The sequence below is a fragment of the Pyxicephalus adspersus genome, chromosome 2 (assembly GCF_032062135.1).
Source record: "Pyxicephalus adspersus chromosome 2, UCB_Pads_2.0, whole genome shotgun sequence".
Classification (NCBI taxonomy): Eukaryota; Metazoa; Chordata; class Amphibia; order Anura; family Pyxicephalidae; genus Pyxicephalus; species Pyxicephalus adspersus.
Genome location: NC_092859.1, coordinates 111,615,421 through 111,634,672, shown reverse-complemented (window position 1 = coordinate 111,634,672; position 19,252 = coordinate 111,615,421). Strand labels below are relative to the sequence as shown.

At 34.7% G+C, this 19,252-nt stretch overlaps 1 protein-coding gene across 2 annotated transcripts in view; it reads right to left on the bottom strand.

Moving 5' to 3' along the window:
* The window catches only part of PLXNA4 (plexin A4), a 431,579-nt gene that overhangs the window by 57,135 nt on the left and 355,192 nt on the right, over positions 1 to 19,252 (bottom strand). For both annotated transcript variants that reach the window (XM_072401850.1, XM_072401849.1), the window contains exons 15-19: positions 17,281 to 17,417; positions 15,466 to 15,633; positions 10,848 to 10,941; positions 4,679 to 4,918; positions 3,174 to 3,320 (exon numbers count right to left, since the gene is read on the bottom strand). In XM_072401850.1, coding sequence (XP_072257951.1) covers positions 3,174 to 3,320; positions 4,679 to 4,918; positions 10,848 to 10,941; positions 15,466 to 15,633; positions 17,281 to 17,417 — 786 coding nt within the window. The remainder of the gene's footprint in view (positions 1 to 3,173; positions 3,321 to 4,678; positions 4,919 to 10,847; positions 10,942 to 15,465; positions 15,634 to 17,280; positions 17,418 to 19,252) is intronic.

Below are 19,252 nucleotides of genomic sequence, written 5' to 3'. Positions count from 1 at the left end.
AGAGATGACCAAACAGAGAGAGTAAACCCATTCTTTCAACCTTTAATCACATATCTACAAATAGAAGCATACATAAATCTTTACTAAAAAAGGTTACTAGCTGAATAAATGGCAGCAGCCCTAATCATCATTTATATGCTGCACATACCTTCAATTTAGTGAAAATAAGTTAAAAAAGAATTATGCTGAAGTTACAAGAAGGTCAGATATATTTTTCTATATTATATGAAAGAAGGTATCACCAACACTTTTAAACATGCTTTTTTTTCAGTCCCATAAAACTCAAAGACACAAATCTACATGGATGTCTTCTTCTTTCATATAACTCCAAACTCAGTTTTGTCTGTAGACAATGCTGCATTGATTGGAAATATCAAACAATATATGACCAGTTTAACCAAGCATATACCAGACTGGCAAGCCTTTTTTGCCAGTCCTATTTTACAAATGGTTTCCCCATGTAAGCATTATATTTCTAAATGGAAACCAGAAAAGCCTGAATTCTGGGCAAAAGTTAAAAATAGTCAAATAAGTCAAATAGACTGCAGTTAAAATAAACCTAAAACAAGTGGAGACTACAAACTTTAATAAATATTTTAATGCATGGAACTGTTGGCTGACTACACCACTAAAAAGTCTAGAAAAATTATAGTGGTTAACTTCTCAGTCTTGACACTACTGAATACAGATTATTTTTATACACTCTTTTTATTACAGTGGGTATTAGATATTCGTAATAGGGATTGTTTGATTCAACCTCCTGCAGTCCAGCAGGCAGCCAAATCCACAGGAACAGTGTTATGACAAAACTACTCTGTATGTCAGTAGACATTGCTATAATCCTTTGAGCGCGGTAAGATATGTCCCTGATCATTTTCATTTTTCTTTCCAATAGACTGTGTCAGAATAGATTACCAATAATAGTGGTATGTTGCTGAACATGACTGTAAAACCAGTAGTAGGAACTTAACAGGCATCCAGAGTTTGCTATCTGCCAACAGTTGCTTATATTACGGGACAAATAACAACGTGCAAAGCACAGAATTACATTGTAAAAGTAATTGCATATTACATCTAATAGGAAATAATGTTTTGTGGCTGAGATATTGTTAAAACTGCAGTCTTTATTGGCTGCCACTATTGATTGCAAATACCCCATCTAATGAATTATTATAATCATTTTAGATGTTTTGTTTATATTTTAAATTTTACAAAACTCATGGTAACACTAATGTATATTTTCAATATAACAACAACTACATAGGTTGCCTTGTATGTGTGGTTTGATAAATAGATTATAGCTTTGAGATAACAAAGGAATATATTATAGATGACCAGAAAAGTTCAGCTGTCCCCTAACACCTTGGGGAATGAGGCAGATTTGGCCTTTGGACAATAATAGAAAGTCCTTGGGATGGATATGACAGCTTGGATGTGTATCAAAGGAAAGATGCAATAAGTAAGCTGAAATCTATCCAGTCTTATCAGTCTTGCCTTAACCAGCATTTGTAACTGATAACCTTGTCCACTTTGATTTGCAGCCAATAGTCTGACACTTCAGTGGTTTAATATCTACCTTTATAACAAACCTTTATTCACATTCAGTACTATGTGTCATGATAATTGATAACACTTTTAATGTTATCATCATCAGGCTATGCATAATTTATTCCTACAGGCTTTTTATGTATCATTTTTTTAGGGTGGATTGGGTGTCTCATTTATTGTAAAGGAGGAGAGAGCAATTGTATTATCAGTATACATACATCGCAAGTAATACTGGCAGCTCCCAGTTTCTAATTTTGTGGAATGAAAAGACATAATATATTTCTAAATTACTACAGTAATGTGGAAATAATTGTGAAAAGTTTTTTTTTTTACAAGAAAGATGTAATATTACATATGCTAGATATAAATAAAACTATAATAGCATTTTCTAAATGAGTTTGGAGAGTTCACTTAGAAAAGTAAATACGCACTATGCAAAGGATTTTCCACTTAGCTTAGTAAAGGCAAAGAAAACTCACTATGCAAGATAAATAAGAAATATAAAAACATTTTTGCTTGCATGTGATTTGCAGGCCAACGGCACCAGTTAAAATTCACTGAGCCTTTACTAAATCAACCAAATTGTTTCAAAATTGTTTTATTTCAGGCTTTAACACATAACGAAAACAATGTGCTCCAAATAGGGAGTAATACAGGAAAGTGGGAACTTTCAGCCTTTTTGTCTACTTAACCCAAAAGATTACCTGAAATGCACAAACAAATGAATAAACGTAAAATGCCTTAATAAGATTCTGTAGAAAACAATGCAGGCCATCTGTGGGGGGTGGGGTAGTGGCATAGAGTATAAAGGTGAAAGGGGTTACTGCTAAAGATTTGATTGCCTGCTTTCAACGAAAATTCCTATTTTAAAAAAAAAAGGTGTGCTAAAGACAGTCTGTAGTCTCTATTAATATATTATAACATTATTTAGTGAGCCAACAAATCATATATTTTATTGAGCTAGTCCAATCGGTATTACCGGTTTCTGCACTCAGCACATTATTTTTGCCCTGTGAACCAGTTTAATAAACAACCCTTCCGCTTCTCTTCATAAAAAAAAAGTATTCCTGGTTACAGCAGGTTGTTTAAAAAAATTACAAATGTGCTAAAGGTACCGGTTTGTAATTTATAAATTGCAGAGCCAAAGAAGTTCTATAAAGATATAAAATAATAATACACAAGGGCCCATTTGTTTTTGTTATTTGCAACCTTGATGTTGACCTCTTCTTTTTTAACAACATGCTAACATGACCACTATACCAATTTATTGCTAGGATGTGAAAAAAAAACAGATAAGATGCTGCTAAGCTTTCTGGAATGCACATGATGTTCTAACCTATTATAAGGCCAAAGGCAAACAGTAGGAGAAGGGGTTAAGTTACAGTGAATTATGGCAGAAAACCTGAATCCTACAGAAGTATCCATCTAGCTGTCAGACAAGCCTTCAGGTAAAGTAAATAAAAAAGCCTTTTACAAGAAAAAAAGTTCTGAATGTTAGACAATCTATATGTTTTTTTTTTTATTTTCAGACATTAAGATGCTGTGTCTTTTGTTGCTATTGAATTTACATGGCCATTTACAATTATGGTGGTACTACACGAAAGAACCATGTATCAAGTACTTACCAGTACTTTGTGCCGACCCGTTAGATTTGGGGACTCACATAGTAACTGTACATCAGAAACAGTGACTGTGCATGGCTTCTCACCAATGTACATGGAATACTTTAGCTTCATATTACCTCCTGCTACTGGTGGAATCAAGTTTTTCCCCTGGAAAAAAAAAAGTACCAATGCATCTGGAAACTTGCAAAATCCAAATGTAAGACGAAATTCAATTTATTATCATGAATTGCACATAGATGCAAATTATTTTCTCTTTAAACTCATTTCAAAAAGATTTTTGTGTTTTCCTTTGGATCAACAGAAAGGTAAACGTTTCTCATCAGAAAGTAAACCTTTGGAATTGACAATGCCAATTCAAGTTGATGACTGCAAAATGTGCACAATCAACATATGTGGATAAGTGAAAATGATCCCCTCAAATAAAGCATCCTTGTAATTCAACTTCACAAATCAAACTGGTAGTGTAAAAAGGCTTATTTTTACTATCCAGAAATATTCTGAGCGCATGAGTGAGGGTAAAGCTGCCCCCTAAGAGTTTCATTGACATAAGCAGGCATTTTATTGCTAAAGTATATGTCAAAAGTGTACTTGTACCTCCAGTACATATTTATAGGCTGTAAACCTCCATACTTTTTCTATATTATCTTTTGACATATAAGGGTGCAATACAGGTAGTCCCCGGGTTACATATACGAGATTGAGACTGCAGGTTTGTTCTTAGGTTGAATTTGTATGTAAGTCGGAACAGGTAAATTATTTTTATAAATGCAATTAGGACAAATGCTTGTTTCAACATAATATAAGGCAGTGAGGTGTCAGTTATAGTTTAAAATCCTCACTGAGTTTATTACAGACAAATATCTTTATGGAGCCATTCATAGACATTCAATAACTTCTGGAGCAAGCTGTGCTTTGATATGCAAAAAGAAACGGCAGAGTTTGTGGTGGTCAATAAAGAGTTACAAGAGGCTACAGAAAGAGCTCACCCCCCTAAGATCACCCAGCTCAGCTGTGTTTAGCAAAAGATTTCTTCTGCAAGCAAACGGCCCCCGCTACCCTTCAAGCCTCCACTTTGCACACAACGAGCAGGGAAGCCCCATTCATATCTAGGTGGCATTCCTATGTCAGATGTCCTTATCCCGGGGACTACCTGTATACACATTAATGACTTCCTCCCATGGTGGCTCTACACAGTCTGGTGACACAGTCTACATACCAGTTTTCCTTACAAATTTCCTTAATTTTCTTTTATTTTGGGTATATTTCCTCTAACTTTCTATTGTGTCTCTAAAACAAATACAAATTGTAATAGTTTTTTTCCACTTCAAGCAATAATTAAACCTCTAGTTTAAATTAGAAAACTAATACAGTATATGTAATGAAATAAAATTAAACTACTACAATAATAGCCGTCCATTTGGTCATAAAAACAACATTCAACACAGTCAGCTTTTGCAGTCTTTTATGCATTCCATTTAAAATCAAGACTTCCCTATTCCAGTTACCTTTAATATTATGGGACTACCAGGTTTTAGCTCCAAGATGCCGGAAGGGCTGAATGACTCAAACACTGGATCTGGATAATATGTAAAGTTGGTTTTGTTGAGTACCAGCAGTGACTGAACATTGTCTAAGATGAATCCAAATTCTTCAGGTCGTTCAGTAGCTTCACCTTGGTTGTTTAAATTAATGGCCACAGCCGGGGCTTGGCATATCATCTCGGTAGAATTCAATACTGTACAGTTCTATGTGAAGAAAAGAAAAAATTGTAGTGGTCACTATCAGACATCAAATCCTTTGTGAAACTCATTTAGATGCCCTCAGCATTAATACAGTTAAAATAAACTTTTTATGTTCTGCAGAATATATGTCATGCATATAATTATAATTTCAGAGTATTAGAAACCTAGGGAGCTTATTGTCTTTCTAGTATGCTTAGAACAAATACTAGAGTGTAATTAACCTTTTCTTCTTTGCAGTACTGATGAGGATAATTAATTTTGCACAGAAATATTGAAGCTGCAAAAGGCTATAATATAAATCAAAGGCATTATATGTCCTTACAGCATGCCTTTTAAATGCTTCTAACATCTCTAAGATCTCTTTGTATTAACGCATTGAAAAGAGCACTAAAAAAGTCTGCACTAACATGATGAACATTAGGTGCACAGAGACGATCTGTTAGTGTGAAATAAAACTTTACAGTGGGGAACTATTACTTTTGCTATCATTACTGTGTGATTTTCCATGTTTCCTTGCAAGTCTAGATGATAATGTAGGCTGCCAACAGTACTATTTCCTGTGCTTTTTGCTGAAACTCTAGAGACCCCATTTTTCATAAGCAATAATGCTAGTGTCTTGAAATTCTTTTGTGCTGGATGCTGCTATTTCTTAGCAACCATCTCTATGACCAATTAAGGAAAATGTATTCACTTTTTCCTATAAAAAGGCACAATCCTTTCTATGTACATCTACTTACAAAAATGTATAAATCATAAAAAATTGCTTCAGGTCCTGGTGACCATAACTACAATAAATGTAAATATATGCAAAATATTTAAAAGTATGATTAATCATGAGCAGTGTACAGGCATTTTATCAAAGCAAGATGTAAAAACAACCAAGGTATACAATGGTTCAATGCAAACTAGGTGGGGAGAGATATGCAATGAGCAAATTAACCTAGGCCTATATACTATGAGCTATGGTGTAACTTGGAGTGAAGGGTGGGGAAGTACAAGAAAGCCTTACAAATAGGAGGATGAGATATTCAGATATAGATAGGAGGAGGAATTTGAGGAACAATAAGGAAATCGAGAAACAGGGACAAAGCTGGGGTAGGTGTACGTCACTTTACCACAATATGCATGCATCCTAGGGCTTTGATTATATTATCAAAAAATAATATAATGTCAAAATCATCAGGAATGTCATGTTCAATTCAAGGGGCCTAGGTGAGCAGGAACATATTATTGGAATCATTCAGGATTGGGGACATTTTTTGTTTACTATAAAAAATTTCATATTTTGTTTAACTTGGCAATCAACATCTTTAGCTAGAACGTGCTTTGTAGAAATGAACAGAAGTTAAATGAATTTGTACAATGGGCTGGTTATAAGAGAAATGGGCTTCCTTGGAATCCCTGCAATGCTACTGCCCAGTTCTATACTACTATATACTATAGTACTATAATTTTAGGTAATTTCCAGCATATTTGTTAGAAAGTGCAAGGCGACTGGCAATCTATGACACCCTTACCTGATCTGCGATCTCATTATCAAAATTGATAACTAATCTGATCATGCTTAAACCTACTTTAATGGGTTTAAGTTAAGCCACTATTGATGAATTGTACTGCATATACTGTATACCATTATTATGCTGAACTGAGCAAAAGGTTCTAATTACACTGCAGCTATTAAAAGGGTTTTCCTTTCTTACTTACAAAAATAGCCCCCATAAAATGCAATAGCATGGGGAATAGTATAGAAAAATGTCAAAGGCATTTGGGGTTGTCGTCCTAATGTTTACACATTTACACCACAGTAGAGAGCAAGAAGTGGCATGTGTTTTTCCTTATGTTCCTAGCTTTGTCCTGGGATAATAAATACAATCCTGGACTTCTATCAATAGAACAAATGCTACATGTAACCTGAATAAAATAAGGTTATCATTTCTGGATCACTAAGGTATTACAAGGAACATTGTTTCCCCTCCTGTAGACTGCAAATGCATTACAATGTATGTACACTATCCATACGAAAGTCTATTAAGTTTATATAATATATCATGTCAAGTACATTTCATTATATATTGCACATATTACTTTTAAAATTGCTATCTAATGTATCTAAATATGAATGCCTAGGTAGATATAAATGCAACCATGCAATCATAATACCTGTCTTCAGGGCATAATATGTATTTTCCTCAAGTTGTAAATGTATGAAATGTTTTCTCTGCATTACCCCATTATTCCCCTGTTTGTAGTTTAGTTCACAATAAGATTAGAGAGTGCGGTGCACATTATTGTGACTTTAGAATATACACTGTAGAACATGCAGTTCTATGGCTGATAGGGAGTTTGCAGCTGTAAATTCACTATGTCCCTAGGACAAGCTCCATGTACACATTAAATCAGTATTCATAGAAAATGTGTGCTCAAATCTTTTCCTTAAATCCTTAATCACTTGTATATATATATTCACACACCACTTGTAAGGATGGCCGATGACTGACCAAGATGCTGAAATCAATCCAGAACAAATCACCCTGACCATAAGTTATTTGGCTCACATGTCAAGAGAGTGATAAGCGAGATGTGACATACAAAGCATTGCAATGGCCTTTATTACTTTGCCTGTAATTCTGTGCAATGCACATTGGTACACAGTTTACATGGGATACAAAGCACAATAAAGCTACTTTTTCAATACATCCTGCATATGACTTATAATTACTTTTAGTTTTAGCTGTTCATAATTTATAAGCATATAGCTGGTGAGCATGCTGTATATGGATTTGTTTTCAATAGTACATGAAGCCAGCATGCTTAGAACTTTTAAAAGAGATCACTGAGATCATTTTCTTAAAACAAAAAGGAATATTCATGAACTATAACAGAGTTCTGTCAAACCTTAGTATTCTTCCAGCATTTGCTACAGGTACCTCAATAACAATAATAATTTTGGATCTCTGTAAAGGTGACATTCTTCCCATTGGCCACCAATGTAGGAGGCAATCTTTCTACTGACCATATATACTAATATACTTTGAGCATATCGGTAATTATAGCATAAGTTCACTAAGACCTGAAAGTTATTTTAAGGGTTCGCCATGTAAGAAAAGGTTGAGGAATGCTGAACTATTATAATTTACTGTAATAGAAAGTCACCTTAGGATTTGTATTTAGCAGAACAAGAATTAGATCTTTATACAGGTGCAAATGAGTGGTTTATGTGTACCATTCCGTTGTAAATCAAATACCGGTACTTGTTGATTTTGTATTGTCAAGTGAGGATGTTTAGTAGGATGTATATATACCGGAATGAAGATAAGACTCTCTAAGCCACTGTCTACTTGGACAACAAATGAGTGGGATAGATGGTACAGCAGGATGCATTGACTTGTAAATGGGATCAGTGCTATTGAGCTTCCGACTATAGAGTCATTCCGCAACTAGGCCAGACTTGTATATCTGTTTGCTTGTCCATCATCCAATTTTGCTGCAGAATAAGTTGCCAGGATGAAAAGATTATATGTGCATACACAGGCAGCTATCAATATTTTAATATATTTAGGAACCCCAACATATAATAATTGTATTTACCCAACATACCATCCTGCAATAGAGTAACATGTCAATGCTGCGTATATTCTACAATGTACTTCTACTGACCACCTTAAGCTAATATAGCATGAAATATTATGTGTTTTACATATTAGTTGCTACCATTAAGTACATTTCTACATGTTTCCTACCTCTTTCTTAGAATTATTGTATATTACAAATATATTTAAGAACACATTTTATTTCAAACAGTATGCAGCTCATCTACAGATGACAATGTGGTCTGTCTGCAAAAATGTCATCAATGATTATTCTCCTGTTGTATCCCAGATTTTGCTGAGAGCCATTATTATAAAACCATTCAATAGGATGCAGGTCATGTATTCAGGTGACATATTCTATATGTGCTCCTCACTATGGAACAGTGCCTTTTGAGGGAAAATGCAACATACTCAAACAATTACCGATGAGCTGTGACCACAGGAGCAAAGGGCAGACAAAGGCTTTATCTAATATAGTATATCTGCCCTTATACCATAATTCTCCGATTGATTTTCTGTTTGTACAAAAATCATAAGGGCTAACTGAAGCAAGCAGCTGATCCCACATTTACTTCAACAAAGTAGCCGAATATTGTACACTGGTTCAATAGACATATACCACTGTGTACAGAGACATCTTTCAAACAGACATAAATTGTATGTTACCTGACTTCTATGTGCCTTTTTAAATTCTATAGAAAACAGGAAAATTTTGCATTTGCCCGCATTATTCTACATGCATTGTATTACTAAACCACAGTGTATTTATTATAATATATGCTTTATCTGTTATATTAATTTTATAATATATAACTACAAACTACAAATCTTAAATTACTAATAGTTTGTATTTGTTATATAGTAGATTTTATGGATGCTTCATTCAGTTTTAGAAAAGATCTTCAGTTTCATTGCTCCAGTATATTAATACTCATCAAAAACAATTGTACAAAGCAGCAACTTCTGACTATAGGATAGAGAGCTTTTACCATATAAGCTTACAATCCAAAGAGATAAAGTGAAGAATGAAAGCTAAGGCAATGAATACTATACATATAAGGGTACAGTGTGTGTCTTGACAAATGGCGAATATATCCTAAATAATGTAGTAGGGGGATTCCTCCTAAATGTAGACTGTAATTTAATTTGATAACAACACTATAAATCCTAAACTGACTTCACTGAACATAAAAAAGAAAAAGCACAGTATATTTTTAGTAGCATTATATATTCAGAAACATGGTGAGGGGTGTACCAATCCTGAAATTTTGGACATAAATCTTGACATCTGCCATGAACTTTAAATCCTGGAGTTTTAGGATTAAATTGTCCATCCAAGGGTGGCAATGATTTAATATCTAGATATATCCATGTCATTTACTTACTCATAAACCACTACCAGCAGGACATGGGGCTTAAACTGATAAATATAAAGCAATACATAGAAGTCACTCTTTTTGCTCTAAGAAAAATGAATCTCCTTAGCAATTTTACTTCATATGTTTTTTCCTGATTTTGTATTCATTGAGAAAACTGACCGCTAGGCATTACAAGGGAAAGAAAGCTAAGAGAAAGGACAAGCATTGTTTTTATAAACTAACTGTTCCTCGGAAATTGTTCCATCAACTGACATTTCTAACTGTATATTACCAAGAATGCAATTAAAAGTACATTTTCAGCGATCAAAAGGACAAAGGGCAAAGCTGGAACAGAAGAATTCACAAACATACTCGGCCCAGTCTATAGCTGTAGAACATTTTTTTGTAAATGATGGTAGGATACCGTATATATAGTGACAGCTTTATTTTCGTACTGTGTGAAAAAAACTTGACATTATTTTATTCTCTTTACCTAAAACATTCAAACCAGTAACACAAATATTTTGTTTCAAATGCTGAAAATTTGTTTTAAAATGTTTTACAATTAAAAAGTCACAACATTTGGTATTAAAAAAAATATATATAACTGTCTACTATCCTAAATATAAAGACGATTTGGCAGCTGTAGCAACAGACAGATATGATGATTTAAGTACACATTATCAGTTATTTTCTTCGGGCACAAAGGACTGATAGGGAGTCAACCTGGTCCCCCTTTCATTATCAGTCAGCATCTGCTTCTTATCACTAAACCACCTTATGGCCTCTGTCCTCGGCTATTTAAAAGGTAAATACACATGTGTTCTTTTCATGTCGAGGTAATCAATGACAATACATTTTCTATTTCATGGTGGTACTTTGAAGATAATGCTCACTACAGCTAGCAGTGTTCCTGCAAAGTTACTGTAAATGACAGAGGGTACCAGATGAGCAGGTAAAATCATAAATAATATAAGTACTTACATTAATGTGTTCTTTTCCATTGAGCTTGGCTCTTATTCGTGGGTTTCTAATAATATCCAGGTTCATTCCCCAAACTGATATAGGAGTATTGCCACTGTAAAAGAAGTGTTAAGAGTCTTCAGAAAAATAATATGGCCAATGCTAATATAAACATATATTCAATTTGTTTAGATTACAGAGTATTACAAGCCCATTATCCATTCTTAGAAAGCAACTGATCTTGTATTACTGACTGACTATATATATATATATATATATATATATACACACACACACACATAAGCTTCTAGAATAGATATTTATAGACTGGAGCAGGAGTAGCATCTATTAAACTATGGTATTTTCTCAGCAGGACATATCACGTATTGAGGGGACTGCAAAGAAATCTTTCATTCTCCAATTTAGAAACTGTAAGTGGATAGATGACTAGGATACAAAAGCTGTTCTTAATGCTATTTTTTTTTAGTGTTATACCGGAATGAGCACATTGGTTTTATTCTATGCATCAACAGCATAAAACCATATATATGTAACCAGTATCCAGGAAAACATAACAAATGGTATCCATCTGGATAATTTAGGAATCAGAATAAAATAAGGTTTGGTGCACTGTTTTTACTTTAATATTAGGTAAATGCACAAGATTACTAGGGAACAGGTTTAAAGGAATTAGAAAATTAAATATGGTTTAATATGGTCATGTATGGTGGCATATAAAAAAACAGCACTTTCCTTTTTTAATTAGTGCGTTAGTTCAGTTCTGTATTGTAACCAATATTATATGTGCTTACGCTATATGTTTATAATTTATTCCTATCTACATAGGACTCAAAACATATTCCACAGAAGCCAATATCCACTTAGTCAGCACAACTATGCTGGAGAAATTATAAAAAAAAAAAAATCAGTTTTATTAATGCAAAACATATTTTGAAATAGAGACTGTACTTGCTTTGAAGACTTCTCTTTCCACAATTAAATTGGATTGTTCTCACGTGTTGGATAAATCAAGTGTGTTTCTGTTGCATAATTACATTTAGTAAGCAATCAGTAAACTAGCCAAGAACCCTGAGCTGTTTACTCAACTTGAAGCATATAAGTTATATTTTCAATTTAACGTTATATTTTGCTTGTGCATTATCTTACTAGATGACAGCAGACAAAGGGACCTTGCACCACAGTGCTTCTCAATCTTTTTAACATTTGGGAACCCTTGAAATACCTTTCAGGTCCTCAGGGAATCCGTGCTATATTAATTATATCCACAGCTCACAGTATATTAGTGTGCTGGTCAGTTGGAAGAATGCCTCTTTTTTGGTAAAATGTTAACCTTACCATTAGCCAAAAAGATCACCAAGCCCTAGTAACCTCTGGAGGAATCCTGGGGTTCCACAGAATACTGGTTGAGAAACTGTTGTAGGGTGTTCAAATACAAGTTAAATAAAAAAAGGTGGTTGTATTGGCTGCAATTGTACTTCAGACCCTAAACTAAAAGTTCACTGACCCTTGAATTCTGCTACCTATTGAAAGAAAAAAAAAGCTAACAGTACAGATCATTGCTGCATATAGGTGTCAGTGAAAGCCCAGTTAATGCAAGTACATTTTTCATAGTGAACAAATGTCTTTGCTTAGAGTGCAGCCTCTATATCTTTAATAAATCAATCCCACTATCCCAGCAATGTGTAATGTCATAATGGTACATTTGTAAACAAACTCCATATTAGGAGAGAATTAAGTACTGCACATTGATTTCTACAACAACAAAAAAAAAACTCTATTTCTCTGATGTCTCCTACCTGGCAGCCCCTGCCTGGATATAATTGCGCCAAAGAACATGGAATCTCCTGCTCATAAACTGTTCTACTGCCTCCAGATAAAATGATATAAGCATATCTCTAGAATTCTGTTCTTGGTGAATAAAGCACTAATTGGAAGGATTTGTAGAGATGTCAGCTGTTTTATCCAAGTCACATATTTCTCTGCTTAGATGTTCAGTTTGGCGTGCAACGTTAAATACCTCTTTTAGTTTTATTTTGTTTTTTAAGGGAAAAAAATGACAGGTACAAAAAACCAGGCTTCAAACAAGCTGTGTGAAACATCTTACAGCCTGTATAATAAACCTTTTTTTCTATGTTTTTTCATGCTTACTCCTCAAAGGTATCTATATGCTGTGGCTCTGTTATTTAGGGTACCAGATTTTGAGTGATCAGCATGAAAGTGCAAGTTGTAATAACTTAATAGGCATAGTTTTGAATATTTGAATGTTTTGAATGTTATATGGGCAAAAATGCAGGTCCAGCTGAATACTAACTAAATGAAAACTAATTATTGGTCATTATCAAAACTTGCCAGGGGAGGTGTCTCTCCTCTAAGTGATTACCTTTCCTGATCAGGCTAATACAGTTACAAAAAAATATTAATAATATTAAAATATTTAAAGCTTAACTTTTGAGTTTTATCAGTAAAAATTGCATTTGTTATTTCTTATATTTTTAAAATGTTTTCATTTTTTGAATTATTTCTTTCTACTTTCAGGCTTCTCACTGCTGTGATAGAGATTGAGAAGCAATCCTGCAGCCTGGGATACCCATATCACATATTGATTCTACACAGCGTGCTGATATAAGTTCCTGATCTTGTTCTGGGCACGCATGGGATTTTGTACTGCATCAAAAGAGTTCCTCAAATGTATATGACAAACCACATTGCAGAGCAAGCATGTGCAGAGTGAGATTGGCACCAGGTTTTTTACATTCATGGAACGCCACCTGATGATGTTGCAGCACAGCATTGCAAGCATTGTTAGGCAACCAGAAGAGCAAAGAAAGATGATGGCACAGGACATGAGTGAAATCAGAGGAACGAAGAATGAAATGAAGACTGCTCAGGACCAGCCTGGTTGGGGAAGTGTATAAGTGCATTAAAAAAAATAAAATTAAACTAAATGTTCCACTATAAATCAGCTAAATGCATTTCAAATACTTTAAAATATACAGTTGATATGTCACTGTTTATTTTTGTTTACAAATGTAGAAACAGTATGAGTAAAAAAAACAAAAAAACAAAACCTGCCCTTCCACAAAGTTTTCTATGTGGAAGTATTGGTTTCCCTGCAGTGATCCAACACAGCACCTGTTGGAGTTTTTGCTTGCCAGTTTAGGGTATCTTTAATCCCCACTTCTTGAGCAATGACCCTTTAAGACAGGGGTCGGCAAACTCTGGCCTTTAGGTTAAGCCGAGCCGGTAGTTTGTTCTGGCCTAACTCCCCCTGGCCAATCTGGCCTAATCCTGGCCGGCAAAGTGCAGAGGAGCCGGAACAAACTACCGGAGCTGGAGCCACTGGAGCCGCATTCGGCTCTTGAGTCTCCGAGTGGTGGCCCCCTTCCCTATTTACCACGGCCGGAGTTAACACTTCCGTCACCAAGGTAAATAGGGAACATTCCCTCTCCGCCATATGCATAGCAGAGGAGAGGGCTTTCCCTTCAGGGGGTGTTCCTGGTGGGGGCGGAGCCATTAGGGCGGGACTCGAGAGAGAGTCCGGCCTTGTGTGCTCCTGCCTACCCCTGAAATGGCCTAGTGGCCAAAAAAGTTTGCTGACCTCTGCTTGAAGACATTGAACACCCATGTTTAGATGTACACAGAATGAACTTAGCTTTTAAAGAAGACTGAAAATGAGGTAAGTATATTTTGGCCAAAAACACCGTAATTCAACTTGAATATGGGTCTAACAGTTAAATAAAAGAATGGAAATAATGTAGTTGGAAAATGTTTTAATATGCATTTTTTTCAGAATTCTATTGGGTATGTGCATTGAGCTATAATGGTACAATGCTGAGTTAATAAAATAAATTCCCACAGTGCAACATTCTGGTTAACAATAAAAAGAGATGATGAAATAATGAGACAATATTTCTAAACAGTTGCATGCTTTTTACTTTTTGTAAAAAAAAAGCACGTTAATGTTTCAAGCACCAAGTCAGGGAGTGAAGAACACTCACATTTCTCGTATCTGTGTACACAAGATATACAAGGGTTTTTAAGATAATTAAAATTCTGTACATTATAATTAAGGTTTTAACTGAAATGGTCAAATGACTCTGATAATCTATTGTTATTTAGTTTATTTCATTGTTTCGATTATCTAATATAGAAATTTCGGAATAAATACAATCTGTACAGACATGTGAAGCATGTCCAAGCCGAATCATGAGAGAAGCTGTCACCTAGTCTATTGATCAGGCAGCTTCTAACCTCATCTTCTGTCTTTACAAGGCAGGTGAACAGGTTTAATGAGCAGTGCAGCTGAAAAAGGTTAATGGCATTTTTATGTGCATTCTCCACAATTTGAATACACAGCTTCAATGATGCCCAGCCATGAAATACCAAGAAATAGTGTTCAAGCAATAAACTATGCATTTATTATCAACTAGTCTGTGAAAACTTAGTTTATAAGTATATTTAAATTAATATTAATAAATCTGTTTTATCAAATTGATTCAGCTGCAAGTGATGTACTTTTAGTGTATATGCAATTGTTTTACAGTGAACACTGAACACAGCATTTGACATTTGATTAACCTAAAGATAATTCTGTAGATTGACAAGGTCTATACAATACCTGAAAATGCTCCACTCTGGTTCAAGTTTGATGATTTTAGGATCTTCCACATATTCAAATGTTAACTCCTGAGGAATTTTAGCTTTGTCGATCTGAACAGTCACTTTCACCTTTTCCAAGCCTTCAGTGGAAGCTGTGGTGTTACAGAAAATCTCGTTTGCAGTTCTCCTGTAACAAAGCATTGAACATTATACCTAAACACATACACAATAAACTCAATAAACATTCATATTATGAACACATACTTTTCCACATTATCAAGATGCACCAAATACAAATACTGTATTTTATGAATAAAATATCTGGAGGTAAAAATATCTTTATACCTAACATCCAGCCATCATCTATAGAAGAGTAAAGTTCTATTTACTCCTGTTAATGATTTGAAAACAAACATACTGCCTGAAAACCTGCAGGATTGCATGTACAGCCTTGTGATGCATTGTGTTTGCCTTTCATTTTGAATAGTACCAAATGCAATGCAGAATATTTGCATTGTAGAGCACAAATAATCTGCACAATGTGTTGTGTTAAAAAAGTTTGTTACAACCCACTCTTAATGGACTTTGTAATGAGACACATGCAAAATGCAAGATAACGCTGTATGCTTAACTAAAATGTAAGAGAGAGATAAAGTAGGATTATTAGGCTGTAGGCCTCACACAGGGGAGAGAGGTCTGAAAACAGTCAGGGGATGGTTTTGGCCATTACAGTAAATGTAAATTATCACAGGTTTTGCATTAAGAAATTCAATTCAGCAATTTTATTTGTTTTAAAATATAATGGACTATTAGAAAACCACTAAAACATATTTAAAATGCACATAATGAACCAAGAAGTTTATATGAAGTCTACCATTTATAACATTTACTGAAAATTAACAATTAAGTTTAACACAATACAAATAGGTATTGTTGCCATTAGTTACAGTAACATGCAGCCAAAAAAGCAAAATACACATTACAGCAACGCATATATCTAAATGGGGGCTATGAAATCTAAATAGCATTGTAACTAGTGCTTGGTAAATGCTGGTTTATAAAAAAGAATTTATAAATTGCCAACATTAAAAAGCACTGTACCTATGTACTGTAATACTTGGAAGAAACTAAAACTTCCTTTTATATGCAGCAAACAAATCATTTTTATTCCACAATCAACATATTAATCCTTTTATACACTACAGTAAATATGCCTAGGGCTGGAAAGATTACTGCATGCCTTTCATAATGACTGCATCCACCTTATTCACTTTATTTAGGTATTTAGGTCCACTTCACTTCAAGGCTGATCTAAAGAGCTATCATAAATACCAAAGAAGAAAAAATATGTTTAATCCTATTACTGTTTTTCTTTTTTATCCTACAAATGGGAACAAGATAATTTTGTGCAGATTTAAAGCACTTTGTGAAATAGCCTGTAACCTTAATCTGAATATATTATGTATGCCTCATAATATATTCTCAAGAAAAACTACATTAAAAGAACATTATCTGAGAAATCATAAAACTACTGAATACTAATACATTCAGTATGTGACTGTCTCATGTCACTGCTTTAATCTTGGAAATCACTTGCACAAATGCAGATCATTATGAAACAGTTTTGATGTTTTATACACACAGTTATATAACCACATTTTATTTTACTCTCGTTTAATTTTACTACGCTCAATAAATAATGCAAAGAATAAAACATGAACATGTGACTAATGTGAACACCACAGATAGACCATAGTCACAGTAATGAAAAGTGATATGGAATTATGAAGTGCAAATGTTATTTGTAGACATTAAATGACAAAGGCAATACTACCTGTCAAAAATGCAGGGCTGTCCTCCAAACATCACCTTCACACTACTTCCTGCACTCAAGTTTGTTCCAGTGATGGTCACCTGTGTCCCTCCTGAGACGGGTCCCTGCGTGGGCTCTAACTTTGACAAAGCGAGCGTCTGTTAAAATAAATAAAAATGGTTTATTCACTGATGTTTGCAGTTAAAAATATATTAGTTGTATTTGTTTATCTAATATTCCATAAATTCCATTTTTTTATATGTATTTGACTATAGTTCATTTTTAGTATTTTTTTTTTTTATATATATTTGTAGAAGATTATCCTCTCCGATAGTCTTTAGTGAAGAGTACTAAGTGTAAACTGCAGCAGGAGTTTCAGCAGGCCACTTGAAAAGAAAAGACAACATCAGGCATTGGTTCCATCTACAATTTTTAATGAAGCTTCCACAACACTTATTAATTTCCCTGGGGCCTTAATCATTTTATAAAACTGATGACATAAATGATGAGGCAGCTTAGACTAACATATCCACAATCATGTAAAAACCACAACAAAAAGAGAGCACTTTTTCTTATGAAATTTACCAAGATTTATTCCAAATGCCACCAACATACAGTACAGGCTTAGAGGAACATGCCCCTAGGCTCTAAAAAAAAGGGGTATTGTCCTCCAAAGTTTGTTAGGCCAGTACTGTTCTTTTTGGTGACATTTATATCTCATGAAGGCTTTATCTGTTCTTTGTAAGTTTTTATTACATTTGGAATAAAAAAAATTGACATGCTGAGCAAAAGGTGCTCTTTTCCTGTTTTGATTGTTGGTTCCATCTATTCAATGATAGTGGAGTGGTCAGTAGAGTCTATGTGCTTAGCATTGCAAGCATTCATTCTACAGGTCTAATGCTAGTCATAGTCATTAAAACTCAGTGAGAGTTGCATGCCTGATTGGCCATTTCACAATGTCTACTGAGGTATAACCATACACAGGAGCACTCGAGTCACATTTATTTAAGCATTTCTGTTAAGAGTAATGGAGAAAAGAAACTGAGTATGCACAGGGCATGGAAAAACAAAGTAGTAATCTGCAAAAGTTACATCAGGACAGATCCAGGCGAACATCATTTATTGTCAAGGCATTTCTAGGCTGCCCACTGAACAAAAATTAGAACACAAATATTAACAGCAAAATTCTGTTTCACTCTCCACATAAAAAAGAGACAAAGTGTCTGGACAAACTCTACATTCCACAAAAAGTACTTCCAAATATCACAACCAACCAATACATTTTACCTAAGTCTCGTAATGTAATTAAACACTCTGATATTGTTAAAATGGTTGGATAGCGAGTTTGCACAGCTCAGAATGACTGGTAGAGTTTGAAGTCCTACTCAGAGGCCTTCGGAAAGAAAAGTTTCATTTGACTTTTGGAAATTTATATAAAACTTATATTAGGATAAATCATGTGGTCCACGTAACATCTAACTTAGACATAGTGACAATTTACTAAAAAAATTAAAAAAAAACTCAAGAGGAGTTTACATAATGATGAGTTAACTTTTTTGCCCTACTGTGCTACTTAGTGACAGCCCAGATATCTCTAGTAATATGTTTATTCCCTCCGAGCTTTTTACAATCCTATTGTGGATTTAACCTTCTAAGGGCCACCAAAACCATCAGTCTAGGGCAGGGGTCTGCAACCTGCGGCTCCGGAGCCGCATGCGGGTCTTCAGCCTCCTTGTTGTGGCTCACTTCGGCTGCCGCGGGGAGATCTCTGATGGGGGATCCCCTCCCTCCCAAGACACTGCGGAGGAGGGGGATTCCCTATCCCATGTTCTAAAAAAAAAAATCTACCAGTGAAATAAATCTACCACGGGGCGTGTACAAATGGGTGTGTACAATGACATCCCCCTCCTTTCAACCCCAATTCCTCTGGAATGGGGAGATGTACAAAACCAAAAATGTAGGTGCAAGTGGGGGACACCTGTGACTAACACCC